General features: G+C 34.7%; 1 protein-coding gene across 1 annotated transcript in view; it reads right to left on the reverse strand.

The window, feature by feature from the left end:
* The window catches only part of LOC109096456 (calcium-activated potassium channel subunit alpha-1-like), an 81,636-nt gene extending 64,394 nt beyond the window's left edge, over positions 1 to 17,242 (reverse strand). Inside the window, 1 exon segment of the mRNA XM_042734836.1 lies at positions 16,620 to 17,242. Within this exon segment, the coding sequence (XP_042590770.1) occupies positions 16,620 to 16,886 (267 nt within the window). The 5' untranslated portion in view covers positions 16,887 to 17,242.
* Between the last annotated feature and the right edge of the window lie 369 nt (positions 17,243 to 17,611).

The following is a 17,611-nucleotide window of genomic DNA, read 5'->3' on the forward strand; positions in this document are numbered from 1 at the left end:
AAACTGATCAGATGAGAAAATGTCTCTGTATGAAAAAAAAATACAGGGGAAAAAAAGTGATATTATTAGCTATAAACATTCAAGGTAATGAGTAAACAACAGTGCTTTTCTTTTCTTTTAGCCTGTAAAAGTCCGGTGTGATGTGCTTTAGTTGTCCATGTACTCCAAACGTGTGATTTAATACTAGTGAACTCCATTAGAATTGAATAATTATATGTTTTACATTTTACTTATGAAGTGTGCATTCGTGAAAAAGCATTTGTAGAATCATACGCAGGCCCACATATGATATTTCTGATTATGTACGGCAAACACACATGACCTTCACACGCTCCTGTGTGACACACACAGCACTCAAACACTCGCAGCGCTGCAAACGCTTCCTATAGAGGCTTATACTGCGTTTCTAAAACAGGCCGCGGTGCTGGAGTCAGGTGTCACGCTCAAACACGCCGGCCAGAGAATGTTACATATGTGAGACGCCCGACACGCCACACTGAAACACACACCCACACACACACACACACACACACAGCCCTGCATGCTCGGGAAATACTTCACAAACACTGACAGCTGAGTGTCACAGCCATTAACACATTACATCAGCATTTACAATCCATTTGACTTCCATAATGAGACTTATTTCCAAGAGACAAAGGATGAGGACGACTTGATTTTATACACTGGGAAGGTAAAAAGTGTTTAAACGTTTTAATGTTTTTGAGTCTCTTCTGCTCACCGAGGCTGCATTTATTTGATTAAAAATACAGTAAAAATTGTGAAATATTTTTATAATGTAAAACAGCTGTTTTCTGTGTGAATATCTGTTAGTGTAAGTTATTTCACTGTGATGCTCAGCTGTATTTTACAGCATCATTACTCCAGGCTTTCAGTGTCACATGATCTTCAGAGAATCATTCTAATGATACTTCAAGAAACATTTTCTGATTATTATCAATGTGGAAACCGTTGTGCTGCACAATATTTCTGTGGAAACTGTGATATATTTTATTTTTCTGGGTTCACAGATGAATAGAAAGTTCAGAAGAACAGCATTTATTTGAAATAGAGATCTTTTGTAACATTATAAATGTCACTTTTGATCAATTTAATGCATCCTTGATGAATAAAACATGAAAGAGATAAAAATGTATTATTTTAATGAAAAGTCATGATAAAAAACTACACACACACACACACACACACACACACACACACACAGAAAGTGTCTTCTATGTTTGCTCTCTATCTACTGTATCTACAGTATCTATCTGAGAGGATGATGAAAAACCACACACAGTTACACACTCTCTATCTAGTGTATCTAAAGTTTTTATGTATAGTGGGTTACAGTTTTAAAGATATATCACAGTCTAAAGCATCCTCAGTTACCATTTGGAGAACATTTTTTGCGTTTGAAAGGTTGCATGGATTTTCAAGGGTCTTCACAGAACCACTGATGCCAGTAAAGAACCTTTGTTTTTAAGAGAGTAGACTGTAATAACAGTATACTGGTGAAACAGATTTGCTAAGATTTGTTTCATTTCACAGAACCAGAGTATTTTTGAGTGATTAAGAGTCATAATGTCCTTTGATAATGTAAATGTTCTTTGTTCACTTTCTGTATATAATTTATCTGCTGTTTGAAATATGAAATTGGAGATTGGAAATAAAAATGTTCTTTTTTTTTTTTTAAATTTTTTTTGTGTTTGTTAGACTGCAAATTCAGTCCTATTAAAATATTTATGACTCCATATCTGGTTCTTGCCTAAACAGACGGGTTTATGAAGTGTGTAATAATTAATAGATTACACTAACATTAGGTTAGTTTAGCTATACACCGCCTACGCTGAATCATCTGAAACACTTTCTCAGTCAGTAAAACAATCAACACAAACCACATTTTGAAAGGTAAAATGATTGTGTATTATTTGATACACTTTCTCAATGAGTATATCATTTAACAGTTACATTAATTTTATAGTTATATAAGTAAATTAGTTTTATTTGAATCCTAGACACATTCAAGAAAATTAGTTAAATTTTTAAAAAAAATAAAAACATGCTGCTATGCAGATGAATACACACACACACACACACACACTTTTGAACTTTAGCATATAAAGGTGGATGATAAAAAGGCATTGATGACTTCAGATGAAAAAGAGCGATTACTAAGGATTTTAATGAAAGATTATGAAGAAAAACAGGTTTTTCTTAACAATAACATCACTGAAAACCTTGATTTCAAGTTGATTTCTCCACTAGACCTCCTGCATTTACACATTCATCATCGCTGATGAACATCAGACAGAAGACCAGAAGCATGTTCATTCTCTCTCTGAACATGTTTAACGATGAATTACACACTACATGTATTTACTGTATGCCTGACTGATGATTCACATCCTACCGCTCACGATCACCTGGATCTAACGGACAGACGTGAGTTTTTAGGAAGTAAATAACCCCCAAAACCAGGGCTCTTATCGTTAACTAAAACTAAAACCATAAAACCAAAACTTAAACACTTCAAAAATATTGAGCACATAGCCTATATAACTCATTTTCTTTTCATGCAAGTACTAAAACTATATATATATATATATATATATATAAATATAATCTATATATATATATAATATATATAGCACATTTTCTTTTCATGCAAGTACTAAAACTATATATATATATATATATAAACATTAATAATTAAAATAACTGGACAGGCAATTTAACTTATTATTTAACTTTTTAAAATGACTTTGGGTTTTGCAAAGGCGCTATAAAAATAGTTTATAATATTAAAAAAAAAAAACAGTTTTAATGACACTAAAGTAACACTGATCAATATAAGGGCTTTGACTGATGCAGAATTACAGTTACGGTGCATTAGAGCTACTGAAGCTTGTTTTTCATTTGTTGAGGACTTATTTTTGGCCGTGAGCAGAGAAATGTTTCCAACAAAGACAAAACTAATGCAGAAACTTTCATCTAAATTCTGCCGGACAGGTTTGAAGTGTGATAAAACACATGCACTGATAAAATAAACTCAATCCCACCTGAAGCTGAAGGAATGCGAGTCATTTCCCAAAAGATGAAGCAGCGATCGCATCGCTTTCAATAAACCACGCCAAAAAAGGGAGAGAAATCTATTTCAGCTGATTAAACAGTCTAGAGAAGTTAAACTAGTGTGTGATGCTGAATAAACACAGGGAATCTATTTAACTGTACTGTACACACACATAAATAACACTAAACACACACACACAGTACAGTATCTCTGTGAACACGTCTGAGATTAAAGACATGGCACGCACTAAATCATATTTACGACTTCACATAAAGAGCTCTATGTGACACTAAACACACACACACAGTACAGTATCTCTGTGAACAACTAGATATGGCATGGCACACACTAAATCATATTTACGAATTATCATATTGGGATGTTTTCTGAATGTTATTTTAGGAAATGTAATGTTATTAGAATGATTTTTGAAGATCGATGCTGGAAAATACAGCTGCGCATCACAGAAATAAATTTACAGTTTAACAAGAGATTCACATAGAGAACAGTTATTTTAAATTGCAATATTATTTCATAATTTCACTTTGTTGTTGATCAAATAAATGCAGCCTTGTTGACCAGAAGAGACTCTTAAATTGTAATAATATTTCATAATTTCACTTTTGGTCTCTAGCTGGTCTCTTCCCCAAATGCATACGTCATTTGCACAGTGTATTGTAGCTCATTTGTCAGTTTGTCACGCATCATCCCAAACCCAGCGCTTGCGCGTGATGTGTGGACAACTATTTCCGACTCGTTCATTATAAAAAGAATAATACTGCTCTATAGTACCAACCAAACGTACTGTGTGTTTCTTGTGCCCACCCTGACCATTTTGACCCATCTGGTTTATTATTGTTTATTCCTAGAGCTATCACATGGTTTATTATTTACATGATTCTTTAAATCAAAACTTTTTTAACCACTTATATTGAATAAAGTTAATGTACATCTAAATACATTAAAATTAAATTTAATTATATAATTTAAAAGTAAAATCAAAAATAATAACTTACAAATGTAATTAAATGCTTTTTTTGATTTGGTGGGTGTGTTTTAAAATACATTCTATACTTACTTTTGTTTTTTTTTTTACTATTATCTCTGACTATCAACGGACACTTTATATAATTTATTTTTTTATCAAATAAGAAATTCTTTATAACTTCCACTTACATAACCTAACATTGGTTATAGTGAACTGAAATTACAAGAAATATAAACCACAATGTGTTATGCTTGTCCATTTTCTTTGCGGCCAAGCGATTCTTTCAATATATAAAATACATAAAAACACAAAAGAGACTTAAAAAAAAAATTAAAACCTTACCAACTTAGTTATACATGTTACATTCCATACTAAAAAAAGTGTGGTACAAATATAATTCAAATTACATTAAAATATGGGCGGTTCGGTCCTGTCCAGAATACCGAAGCAGGCAATGGGCACTAGTTTTTACACACTTAGTCTTGATTCCCAGAAAAGAAAGTAAACAAAGAAGGAACGGTTTTAAGTTACCAAACCATTAGGGTTCTTGAACGCAAACCTAGGGACATGCATGCGGATTGCTCTATATGCAAAACTACCTATTTTAAATATTTAATGTATGCATTATGTTTTTAGTAAAATTTTGTTTTTATTCGGGATGTTTTTAGTAAAATTTGGTTTTGATTGGGATGAGATGAAAAGTTAAACATTTAAAATAGAATATTATACATACATATATAATAAAATATATGGGTTTGTGTGGCATCATGCTTTGGGATTAAATTAAATGGAAATGGGTTTTTGTTTTGATTTTTAATGAAGTAGGGATTTGAATGAAGATTGAATTGAGGCAAGAATTAAATGAAAATGAAAATGATACATTTACTTTCAATTAACTTAAAACCTTACCAAATTTTATTCTATTTTATACTTTTAATTGGATACTATATTTAATGGTTGTTAGAGCATATTAATTTTTAATTTAAAATGGAATTAATTATTTTATGATTAAAAATGGATCCAATATTTAATGCTTATTAGAGCATCACATTGTTTTATTTTTTAGTTTTTTTTAGTAATTAGTTTTCATGCTGGTCAAATATTGCACTTATTTCTGATAAAACTGTCTCTAAACAGAGTTGAAGTGGGCGGTACCGATCCAGAATAAGCTGCAAAGTGCACTAGTTTTTACACACTAGTCTTGATTCCCAGACGAGCACATGAACGTGTACGAGGACGATCCAGTCTGCGAGCTTCATCAAAGTTTTGTTGGAGAACCGAAGGCACCAATAAACACAATTTAAAAACTAGCAGAGACGGAGATGAAAGGAAGCGAAGGGCAGACGCCTCAGATCAGGACTAATTGGCTGCGCTGCAGATCTGTCCGGCCTAATGATCTCGCCTGAAAATGTCACCCAGAAAAGCTCGCTCTCTATAAATATTTAATTTAAAAGATGGCAAAGTTCAAAGAAAAATGGCCGGCAGTGATGGCTCTAATTAATCCTGAAACCATGATTCAGCAGTGATAATGGGACACTACGTCCAAAAAATGTTCGGAGGTGATTGGTCTGATTTGTTGTGTATAATTGATTAAGTAGAGATTAGAAATCTTCCCTCAACAAACAATGCCATCAGAACTTTTGCATTCAGATTGTTTCTACTTGTTTTGTGTCACTGAGAGTGAGTGTATTGTTGTGTTTTTTACTAAAAGCAAAATAATACAAGATTTCTTGAAGTTATCAAAAGTGATTAGTGTACACAGAAATTTGCTTTTGTGGTTATTTTGAATAAATATGTACACAGTAGGCTACATGTTAGCCTTGCTATCTGTGATATATTTGCTTATTTCTGATATATCTGTATGATTTTTAATCAAAAACTTTAACTTTTTTGCCACTTGTATTTACATAAACAAATTTTTATCATCTATGCTGAATATACAAATTTTTAATCAAAATCTTTAACTTTTTTGCAAATTGTATTTAAGTAAATAAATCATTGAATAAATACATTTTGAAAAAGTATTCACATAAATGTTAGTGTTTTACCATTTCTGTTTAGATCAATTATATTGCAAACAAATACATATTTAAAAATTGGACAATAGTATAAATGAATTACTATAATAAATATGTAAATGAATTAAGACTAACAAACAAATAAATAAATACTTTTTAAATTAAAGGCAAAATGATGCAACATTTCTTGAGGTTATGATACATTTATGTTAGTCTTGCATGTTTTTTATATATTTGTATGATTTTTCGTCTAAACAAACTTTTTAAAAGCTTTATTTATTTAAAATATTAGACTATTAATTATATTGCACCGTCTACATTGAATAAACAAATACATATATTTAACTGGAACAAGATCAACAATTAATAAATAAAATAAAATAATTAATACATTAAGATACATAAATGATTTAATTGAACATACTTATGAAAAGGGGTTATGATAAATAATTTATTATAAATAAATGATTTAATTGAACATACTTATGAAAAGGGGTTATGATAAATAAATGAGTCAAAACAAACTTCGTGACTTCTATTTAGATAAATAATATTGCATCTGTATCAAACAAACAAATACATATATTCTAAAAAAATGGGATAAAATTAAATAAATAATAAATGAAAATAAATAACAAAATGTATTACGTACTTACATAATTACACTGGAATAAATAAATGCATTAAAAAATTTTTTATACATTTTTTAATTTTCCTTAAGTGAGGCCTTCAGCTTACGTAATTACACTGGAATAAATAAATGCATTACCACTTGCTGACCTCTTGACGCCTCTGAGCGTGCTCTAATGCCACTGTCCAATACAATCACAAAACGCAGTTATCTGTCTTGTTAATAATTCGGCACCCAGCACCAAGTTTCTAGGTGTGCCTTCACATTATTAGATAAATGATCTTGTAGGAGAACAGCAGAAGAGCTCCCACAGCGCAATCTGTATTCGGATGGCCTGTGATGTAATTAAACGCGCGGATGCGTTTCATATCATCATCGTGTAGTGTCCTCTAAGCATCATTCAGGACATATTCCATCGGAGGGATGCTAAATTAGGCAGATCGTTTCATTTGGCCAAGAACCAAATCCAATCCGACATTAAAAAGGAAGTTCATCTCATTTCCATCAGCCGGCGCTGGGGGACAGACTCATTTATGATTGTGTAGTTATTCTGAGCGAGGCTGAAAGTTAAAGTCGGGCTGGAACGCTTTTCTCACACTGTCGTCAGCGTCTTGGCCGGCCTGAATCCATATCCATCAGATCGAGATAATGGTAAAGCAATCACTGTCAGAGCTCTGGGGCCATTTAGTAATTAACCGTGAGAGCAGGAAGTGGCTCTCGCTACAGCGACTCTCTGACTCAGCATGAATCTCACACATCCAGCAGCAAAACATCCGCTGCCCCAGATCTCACACATCCAGCAGCAAAACATCCGCTGCCCCAGCCATTCTCCCAGTTTGATACCGTTTTGTCTGTGACTCACTGATGTTCCTTCGTAGGAACACAAATCTCGTTGTATTTTTCTAGTTCATTCTAGAGCTTCTATTCAGCTTGTAATGTTGTGGTTTCTATGTTGACATGTAAAAATGTTAAAAAGAGAAGTAGGTTTCAGGTTGAAGGTTTATTGTTTTTATTCATTACGAAACATATGACATGTATGCACATGTTATCAGCTTGCAATGATCTGGTTGCCATGACTAGTATAGAATTTGGTTTTGGATTGAGATTAGATGAAAGTTGCGAGAACAGTTATACATGTTTTTTTTTAAATTTGTTTTTTATTGGGATGTGTTTATAATTTTATTGTTTACAATTTGTACATTGTATATACATATTTATTAATAAATATATATTAAAATATATATATAATTATAATTAAATTAAATTAAATTAAATTAAATTAAATTAAATTAAATTAAATTAAATTAAATTAAATTAAATTAAATTATTGCTGTATTTGAATTTAAATAAATGAATAAACAAAAATATAAAAAAATTAATTATGGAATTTAAATAAATAAATAAAACCATCGATCAATCATAAGCGTTCAGTGCTCACTGATAACAGGAACGCTGTGTTTACACGAGCAGCTGCCTTCTGACGCGCTGCATTCTTTCTCGTGTACAACTAACTGACAAATATTACAATGTGTATGTGTTTATGTTTAGTATAAGGACTGTGAGTGTCTGTGGTTGTGTTTATTTTGGGGAAATATTAAGAGGGGTGTAAGATGTGTATATGATAAATATAAAGAGGACCGAAGGGAGGGGGAGGGATTGTGAAAGTATGATTTGGCAACTGACCTCCTTCTTAATGGCGTTCCACTGAATGGACTGTTTATTAGATTGGGGAGGCGGTCGGGGGGGGGGGCGGCAGGCAAACCAGAGCGTAGAGAGAGACGTGTATTGGGTAAGACGACAGGAGAAGATAGAGAGATAGAGAGAGAGATGAGAGAGAGATCAGAGAGAGACAGAGAGATGACGTAGAGACACGAGAGAAGAGAAGCTTTCTTATCGCGCAGTGCCAGAGCAATGTTCATAACTGGGGAAGGCCCCGCATGCCCGACAATGTACTAAAACCCACACTGCAGCACCCATATCGCGTGAAAACAATAACATACTAAACACCACACATAACCCATCACACCTCCACACGCACACGCTAAACACACACACAACACTACACACGCTAACAACGAGTGCACGAACGCGTGCATGTCCGCAACACACGCCAACATCACACACACTGCCGACTACCCACTACCACTACACACTATAAATAACAAACACACACCACACGATTGCAATGTGAAAACCATGGGAAAAAATCACGATGGAACAGAAAGATACACACAGCGATCAGGGGGGTGTGCGATGATTGACACACAATAAAATAGTCTAGTAGTCTACTTTTCAGGGACTTCTGAGCGATAAAGGACAGTCTTTAGTATCTTAGAATAGTGCCGACGATAGATCAGAGTAGAAGAAGATAGAATGATAGACTGATAGAATGATAGAACGACTAGACCGATTTAGAACGATAGATACGACGATAGATACGAGAGTAGAAAGATAGATATGATAGATAGATACGCATAGATATGATAGAATATAGAATGCTAGAGGTAGATAGAACGACTGTTTTTTGACACGATAGAACGATAGATCAGAAACGATAGATAGTAACGATAGATAGAGTAGATAGAGCGCTAGATAGATAGAATGACGAGAATGATAGACTGATAGAATGAACGTTAGAACGATAGAAGATGAACGATAGACTTAGAGTAATAGATAGATAGATAAATAGATAGATAGATAGATGATGATAGCTATAGATAGATAGATAGATAGATAGATAGATAGATATGAGATATAACGATAGATTTAACAATATATATAAAATATAACAACTATAACGATATATATATAAGATATAACAATAGATATGACTATAGATAAGATATAATGATAGATATAATAACTAACAATGGATGTAATAACAGATAGACTCAACAATAGATATAACAATATATATGAGATATAGATATAGATTTTATAATATGTGTTATATATATAGGTTTAGCTATTAGATATAATGTATAACGATAGCTATATGGTTTGATGGTATGTTTGAACCTGTTCACAAAACACGGTTACTCAAAACCTAAAAATACTTCACACTAAACAATACACCCACTAAGTTTTGCTACTTGGTGTGGCTTCAAAGAATAAAATACTTCACACTAAACAACACCAGACTAAAGTTTTGCTACTTGGAATGCTTCAGAAAGCAATCATTAATTGTGAGCAATATAAGTGTTTAATTTTGATTAATTGGGAGTTTCATTATTGCTCTGAACGCTTGAACATCAGCTCGAGGGGTGACGTCTGTCACTCAAACACTGCACTCTGGGACGGCATCATGGGTGATGTGTCTGTCTGGGTAATATGGCCTTTGTTTGTCCACGTGAGCATCTGAGACGAACTGCTGCTCAGCGGCTGGCGACACACACACACACACACACACACACACACACACTGATCTTATCTGCCTGTTTATCTCCCATCACCGCTCTGACTGTACTCACACACACACACACACACACACCATAAACATCACCATTACACAGACACTGGGAACCTGCTGTGCGTCAAACAAGCAGCTTTACTGCCTAGTAAGGTATCCTTGATCGAGAACACAATCCCAGAATGCACTGCTACAAGATCAGTGAAAACGATTAATCCAGCATGATAAAAATGGAGCCACAAAAATGGAGACTTTAGAAAGAAGTCTCGTCTGCTCACCAAAGCCGCATTTATTTGATCACAAATACAGAATAAAAATTAACATATTACTATTTAAAACAGCTGTTTTCTATGTGAATATCTGTTATGTATTTCTGTGATGTATTTCTGTGATTTTCAGCTTTATTTTTAGAGTCTTTAGTCTCACATGATCTTCAGAAATCATTCTAATATGATGATTTGCTCCTCAAGAAACATTTCTGATTATTATCAATGTTGAACACAGTTGTGCTGCACAATATTTCTGTGTAAACCATGATACATTTTATTTTTCAGGATTCACAGATGAATAGAAAGTTCAGAAGAACAGCATTTATTTGAAATAGAAATCTTCTGTAACATTAATTTATAAATGTCTTTATTGTCACTTTCAATCACTTTAATACGTCCTTGATGAATAAAAGTATTAATGTCTTTCAATATTACTTATCACAAACTTTTGAATGGTACTATATCACATTTTCCACAAAAATATTGAGTGCGAAATTAAATTGATCAGAAGTGCCAGTAAAGATATTTATAATTTTTATTTATATTTTTATTTAAAATAAATGCTGTTCTTTAGCAACTTTCTATTCATCTGTGAATCCTGAAAAATAAAATGCATCACAGTTTCCACAAATTTGTTATGTAGTATGCTGTTGATTATGATTTTTCAGTTTAAGACTTTAAAATATTTATGATGATAATTTTTTTCTGAATTGTTGATTATTGTTGTTGGAAATACAGCTGCACATCACAGAAATAAATTACACTTTAACAGAGATTCACATAGAAAACAGCTGTTTTAAATTGCAATATTATTTAATAATTTCACTTTGTTGTTGATCAAATAAATGCAGCCTCGGTGAGCAGAAGAGATCACTTAGAGAAGGTAGCTGACTATGTAGGCAGCTCACTAGAATATAGTATTCTGTGTTTGCAGTCATTTATAATGTGTATCCGTGCTTTAATTATGTGCGAGCAAAACTAATTAACAAACAGCAGAATCCTGTGAAACAACATCTGAATATGAACATGATCAAACCCATCTGAAGGAGATCAGACTGGATTTCTATTTCTGGCTTGTGTGTGAGATGCCTGTAGATTCTGAATGTAAATGCGTTTGTGGTGAAGAAAACACACTCTGATCACACACTCTGACAGGTGAGTGTGTGTGTGTGTGTGTGTGTGGTCTCTAGAAAAACACAATTACATAAGGGGATATTTCCCAGCTCAATAATGAATATGCCGCCTGTTGCTTAGCAACAAGCATCTGATTCACGCACACTACAGGAGAGTGACACGGCACTTTGAATGAGGAAGATGCATGTATGAAAACAGAGAAAGTGAGAGGAGATGGACAGTTGGAGAGCTGCAATTAATGCCACGGCCAGCTGTTAATCACTGCAAAAAAATATATGCTCTAAAAATGACAATAACTTGTATTAAAGAGGCAGTTCACCCAATACTGCACACTGTTTCATCATTTACTGACCCTCATGTCATTGCAATTCTGTTTGACTTTCTTCTGTGGAACACAAAAGCAGCTAAAGCAAAGTGAGAGGGACAGAATGTGAAGCGTAATACCAGTTTGTTCTATTCTATTCTATTCTATTCTATTCTATTCTATTCTATTCTATTCTACATGGTTCAGAAAAGAAATACTGTAAGAAAGACTGTAATTGAACTGAACTGACAAGCATGTCACGTTAAGAAGAACTTCTATCAGTAGAACAATAACATTTAGTGCATGTAGCTGAGTGTAGGGGCGCGCATATATAAACAAACAAAAAAACACGTCTTCAGAGTCCAAAAGCATGCACTGTGTGATGAAGACTGTCAGAACACCCATATAAGGTCAGGTATATATGCTAAAAATAATCCCTGCATAGGTTTTTATTTTTTATATCTATAGGATATGATATAGTTTAATAATATCACACAAGCAAAAGTGCTGTTTTCCTGAATATCAGCACGTGCACGAGATCGTGAATGAGATTGATTTTATAAAACAGTTCAACAAACAGGAAGTTCATATTACAGGAGTTACACGGTTTCACAAATGAAAAAGTTCCAAACAAAGCCGGATCCGAATATTTGGGCTTATTCGGATAAGAATATTTTGTGCTGTGTTTCGTTCTTGAATTAAAGTATTGAAGTAAGTTATTGTTTCATTAACATAAATGACAAAATCCCCAAAATACTGAGATATAATTTTTTTTGCCAATATCACACGCCTAGTTGCATCATTTATGCACGAGTGGCTTTTTTCATTTCTTTTGCTTGCTCTTTATAACATTGAACCTTTAAAACATTATAACACTGCAAATATATGCACATTTGTGCAGGCATGTAGCTAATATTTTAATTGCCGTCAAATCTTGCTAAATTATTTATCAAGAGAAACAGGCAGACTTTAAACAACATGAGGGTTAGTTACAAATTCAGAATGATTATTTTTGGGTGAACTATCACTATAAATACAGCAGAAGTGTGGATGTAAATGGGTGAATAAAAGTATGTCTCATACAGTATATAACCTCAAATTCAATAGAAAGGTTTCAAATAGAAACTAATTTTACATAAATAAAATCAATCACTAAATACAAATGAATTACAAAAGGTTTTAGGGATTTTTGGGGAAGCAATTGCAAAAGCAAAAATACATATATTTCAAATATAAACACACATTTGTGACCCTGGAGCACAAAAGCAGTCATAAGTAGCACAGGTATATTTGCAGCAATAGCCAAAAATACATTGTATGGATCAAAATTATCGATTTTTCTTTTATGCCAAAAATCATTAGGATATTAAGTAAAGATCATGTTCCATGAAAATATTTTGTAAATTTCTTACCATAAATATATCAAAACTTAATTTTTGATTAGTAATATGCACTGCTAAGAATTCATTTGGACAAATTTAAAGGCAATTTTCTCAATATTTAGATTTTTTTGCTCCCTCAGATTCCAGATTTTCCAATAGTTGTATCTCAGACAAATATTGTCCTCCTAACAAACCATACATCAATGGAGAGATTATTTATTCATCTTCCAGATGATGTATAAATCTCAATACACTTAGGACTGGTTTTGTGGTCCAGGGTCAAATATATGCCGATAATCTATATTGCAATAATGCAGTAGATGTTTAGATGTCTGGTTATTATGAAATAGACTCATATTTTCCCTGTCTGCTGTATTTGACGTCACAGTTCAGGACAGTCACAGATGAATCACTCTCAATCAGAGCAGCAACATGTTTTAAGAAAATAAGCAAATGATTGATTTGAGTTCAATCAGAGCCGTGTGTTTGAGTGGAAACAGGCCGCTGAGGTCTGAACGGGAGAAAAGGGCTTCCTGAAATGTCTGGCAGAATGAACACAACTATGTTTGACAGGCCTGTAATGAAAGGAACAGCTGTGGTGTGTGTGTGTGTGTGTGTGTGTGTGTGTGTGTGTGTGTGTGTGTGTGTGTGTGTGTGTGTGTGTGTGTGTGGGCAGACTACACAATGGCAGTGAAAACTCAGCCTATTCCTGACCACTGGCTCCATGTCAAACACGGGTAAAAGACGCAAGTGAAGCTCTTGTACGACTCTGCACTCTGTGTTCCTGTCAAATCAACAGCTTTCACACAGATACAGGTGTAAATGTACAACAGTGCACAGCAGATTCTTTAAAAACACTCATTAGTCTTCAATAATTGTTTAGACAGAAGAGGTGTGCAGTTCTGACAAGAATGATCTCTCAATATTTTTCGTGATTTTTCACTTAGTGAGTATTTAAACAATATTTTGCTGAGTGTGATTTTGTGCTGGCACTTTAAGCCTGTCATGGAAAAATAAATATGATACTAATACCACCGGTAGCTGGCGGGAAGACCCTGTCTCAGTAAGTGATTCATTGAATCACTCATTTAAATGATTCATTCAAAACAGCTTCAGAATGTTCATAAACAAAGCAAGCAACTGTCTATATGAATGGATTCATGAATCGCTGACTCAAACGATTTGTTCAAAAACAGATTCATTAAGGAACAAAACACTGCAGGGCTTCTTTGTGACACACAAATATTCTGATCCTGCTTTGTTTATAACTGTTTCATTGGTAAAACAGACAGTTATATGTCTGGTGTGTGTGTGTGTGTGTGTGTGTGTGTGTGTGTGTGTGTGTGTGTGTGTGTGTGTGTGTGTGTGTGTGTGTGTGTGTGAAAGAGAGAGAGAAAGAGAGCGAGAGAGAATCCTGACATTGTTAAGCACTTTGGTCAACCATGGTTGTTTTTAAATGTGCTATATAAATAAAATTGAACTGAACTAAACATTGTATAACTAATGTTTAATTCACTTAAAACTAACATCTTGTTTGTTGAATTGTTGTATACAATCAATCTAATTTGCAATCGCGCTGACATGCTGATATTCAGGAAAACAGCACTCTGGATATTTTTTTAGATAAATTGAATTATATGGTCATTCTAACTGCATTTTAACAGGATTCATCACATTGCCAATGTGTTAGGACTGTCAAGATGCGTTTCTGTTTGTTTAATGTGGATTGAGTAGCACTCATTTATAATGTGTTATGATTGTATGGTTAATATCGCACACACTTAACAGACAGAGGAAGAAACAAAACACAAGTGAATTTTGAGAGAATGAAATTGTTGCATGTTCAACTACAGCTTGTAAACTCAGTTTCTGAATCCATATCTAAAGTCAACATGAAATCAAAACTGTACTATATCACCATGTTCCTGATCATACTGTGAATTATTTAAAAGTTTGTTATTACCAAAAAAGAGTTTTTTGCATCTCTGAACAACTAATGCCATCAATCACTATTATTTTTAACCACCTCCCACCTTATGTAGCCCCGCCCCTTTACAGCGCTCATTGTCTTTGATCTTCCGCTTTGTATATCCACATGAAGTAAAGTCCTGCGAATTTATAAATGCCATCAATCACTATTATTTTATCTGCCCGGCCTACTGAACATTTGTATATGGTAGTGCTGTCAGAGCCTTCAAACATTACAATGCACATGATGAAGTTTTCTTCTTTTACCTCTACAATAGTAGTCTCCTCTACAATAAATAAATCCACTTCAACAGCTAATTACTTTTTAACAGTGATGCTACAGAGCTACGAAAAAATAGATTTTTAAAAATGACTGTGCACTTGTTCTGTGCACTTGTTTCTTCTTCTAAGCGACGTCTTTCATATTTGATCAGTAAAACGCTCAGTTTACAAGTCAGTTATCAGGAAAGAAGAGATTCAAAGTTCATCAAGTCCTATTTTCTCACACTTTTTAACCATTTAGGCCTACAAGACTTTAGTAAGAGCACAAAATGGTTTTAGTCTCCTCAAGCTCTCAGAAAGAGCTATATGTGACTCAGGAGCACAAAGCAGTCATAAGTAGCACAGGTATATTTGTAGCAATAGCCAACAATACATTGTATGGGTCAATAATTGATTTTTCGTTTATGCAAAAATCATTAGGATATTAAGTAAAGATCATGTCCTATCAGAAATATATCAAAACATAATTTTTTATTAGTATTATGCATTGCTAAGAACTTCATTTGGACAACTTTAAAGGCGATTTTCTTTTCTCACCCTCAGATTCCAGATTTTCAAATAGTATCTCGACCAAATATTGTCCCTTATTTATTTATTCAGCTTTCAGATGATGTATAAATCTCAATTTCAAGAATTGACCCTTATGACTGGTTTTGTGGCCCGGGGTCACATGTGTAAAAGAATAAACACTTTAGGGTTGAACAAAACTACATTCACACTCGGCACATTTCAATCCGAAGCGATTTGCAGTGCACTGGTCAGCTCTATCATAATAACAGTGTGAGTGTCGGAATCAAACAAGCTGAACTACAACAAAAAATTAAAAAATATGCATGTTTTATATATTTTATTAGTCAAGAGTTTGGGCACAACCACTCATTCATCGTGTTGCCCACCTGTTAGAATGACTGTAAAGTGATGAGAAACACAAATATGATGTGGTGCCGCTGTTGTAAAAACTCTTGAGCTTCTTTGTCAGTCTGTTCATGCATCAGACAACTTCAAGAGGAGATTTCAAAGCTGAAGAAGGATTTGCGCGCTTATCATTGTATTTTGTGAAGTAATTTGCATGCGTCTAGTCTTCAGAGCACAGGTTTTTAAGATCACGAAAAGCGCGTCCAAACATTTGACCTAAAAGCATGTGTCACTGGGGCGTTTTACCTTCTTTTTACCCTTGCAGTGGCAGCACACCGTCCACAGGTACTTGAAGGTCCTCCACAGCAGGATGATGAACAGACCCCCGAAGAAAGTGACCATGGAGGAGGCGAGGAAAGCCCACCACATCCTCTGGCCTCTGGCGTCACAGGGTACATCGCTGGTGTAGGGGATGATCACAGCCATGTTCCGAACCGCGGGCGGATAGGTCATTATTGTGGAGAGCCGCTTCTCATCACCATCATCATCTTCTGGTTCTTCAGTGGGGAGCATCGAGCGTGTTTCTGGAGATCCCTGCAGCGCCTCGCTCCCGACGATCAGCCATGTTTGGCAGGGCAGAGCCCCGCGTGTGCGCACTCTCTTCCCGCTGCGCTCTGCGCTCTCGCCCGCTGCTCGGTTCTCCGCGCAACCGGTGACGCGCAGTCGAAAAGTCTTCCCCAAAACGCACTCAAAGTCCTACTGGATAAACGAGGTCGCACGCTGGGTATGTATTATGATGGAAAACATCCCCGCGATTTAAAGCTTGCGTGAGTGTCCGCGGACGGCGCCGATCTTCGTGCGCTCTCAATCACTAACGTGTTGCGTTCAGCTCCGTTCTAACCATTCGTCGCGTTCAGGGCAGATTTACAGGTGCCAGAGGGCGGAGCCAGTCGGTCTGATGCCCGTCAGAACGTCTCCAAACCCCGCCGACAGTCAAAACATCCATCAGTCGCTATTATTTTACAGAAATCGTTCGTGGTAATTACAGTTTTGAGAAAAGCATCTTTAGTTTTTAGGTTGTGGATTATGGCAAGTGGGCATAAAAATATTTATTAAAACACATTGTTTCAATAGCCATAAAAAGTGCATTTTCAAGTTAGTTGGTCGCGCGGTAAATTGACACTTTCGCTCGGAACGTAACCATAGCAACAGCTGGCTTCTTTTTGCGTTACAGTGTTACAATCGAACCTACTGTCATCATCACTGATCTATAATATAGTCATATATAGATCAGTGGT

The sequence above is a fragment of the Cyprinus carpio genome, chromosome B12 (assembly GCF_018340385.1).
Source record: "Cyprinus carpio isolate SPL01 chromosome B12, ASM1834038v1, whole genome shotgun sequence".
NCBI lineage: Eukaryota > Metazoa > Chordata > Actinopteri > Cypriniformes > Cyprinidae > Cyprinus > Cyprinus carpio.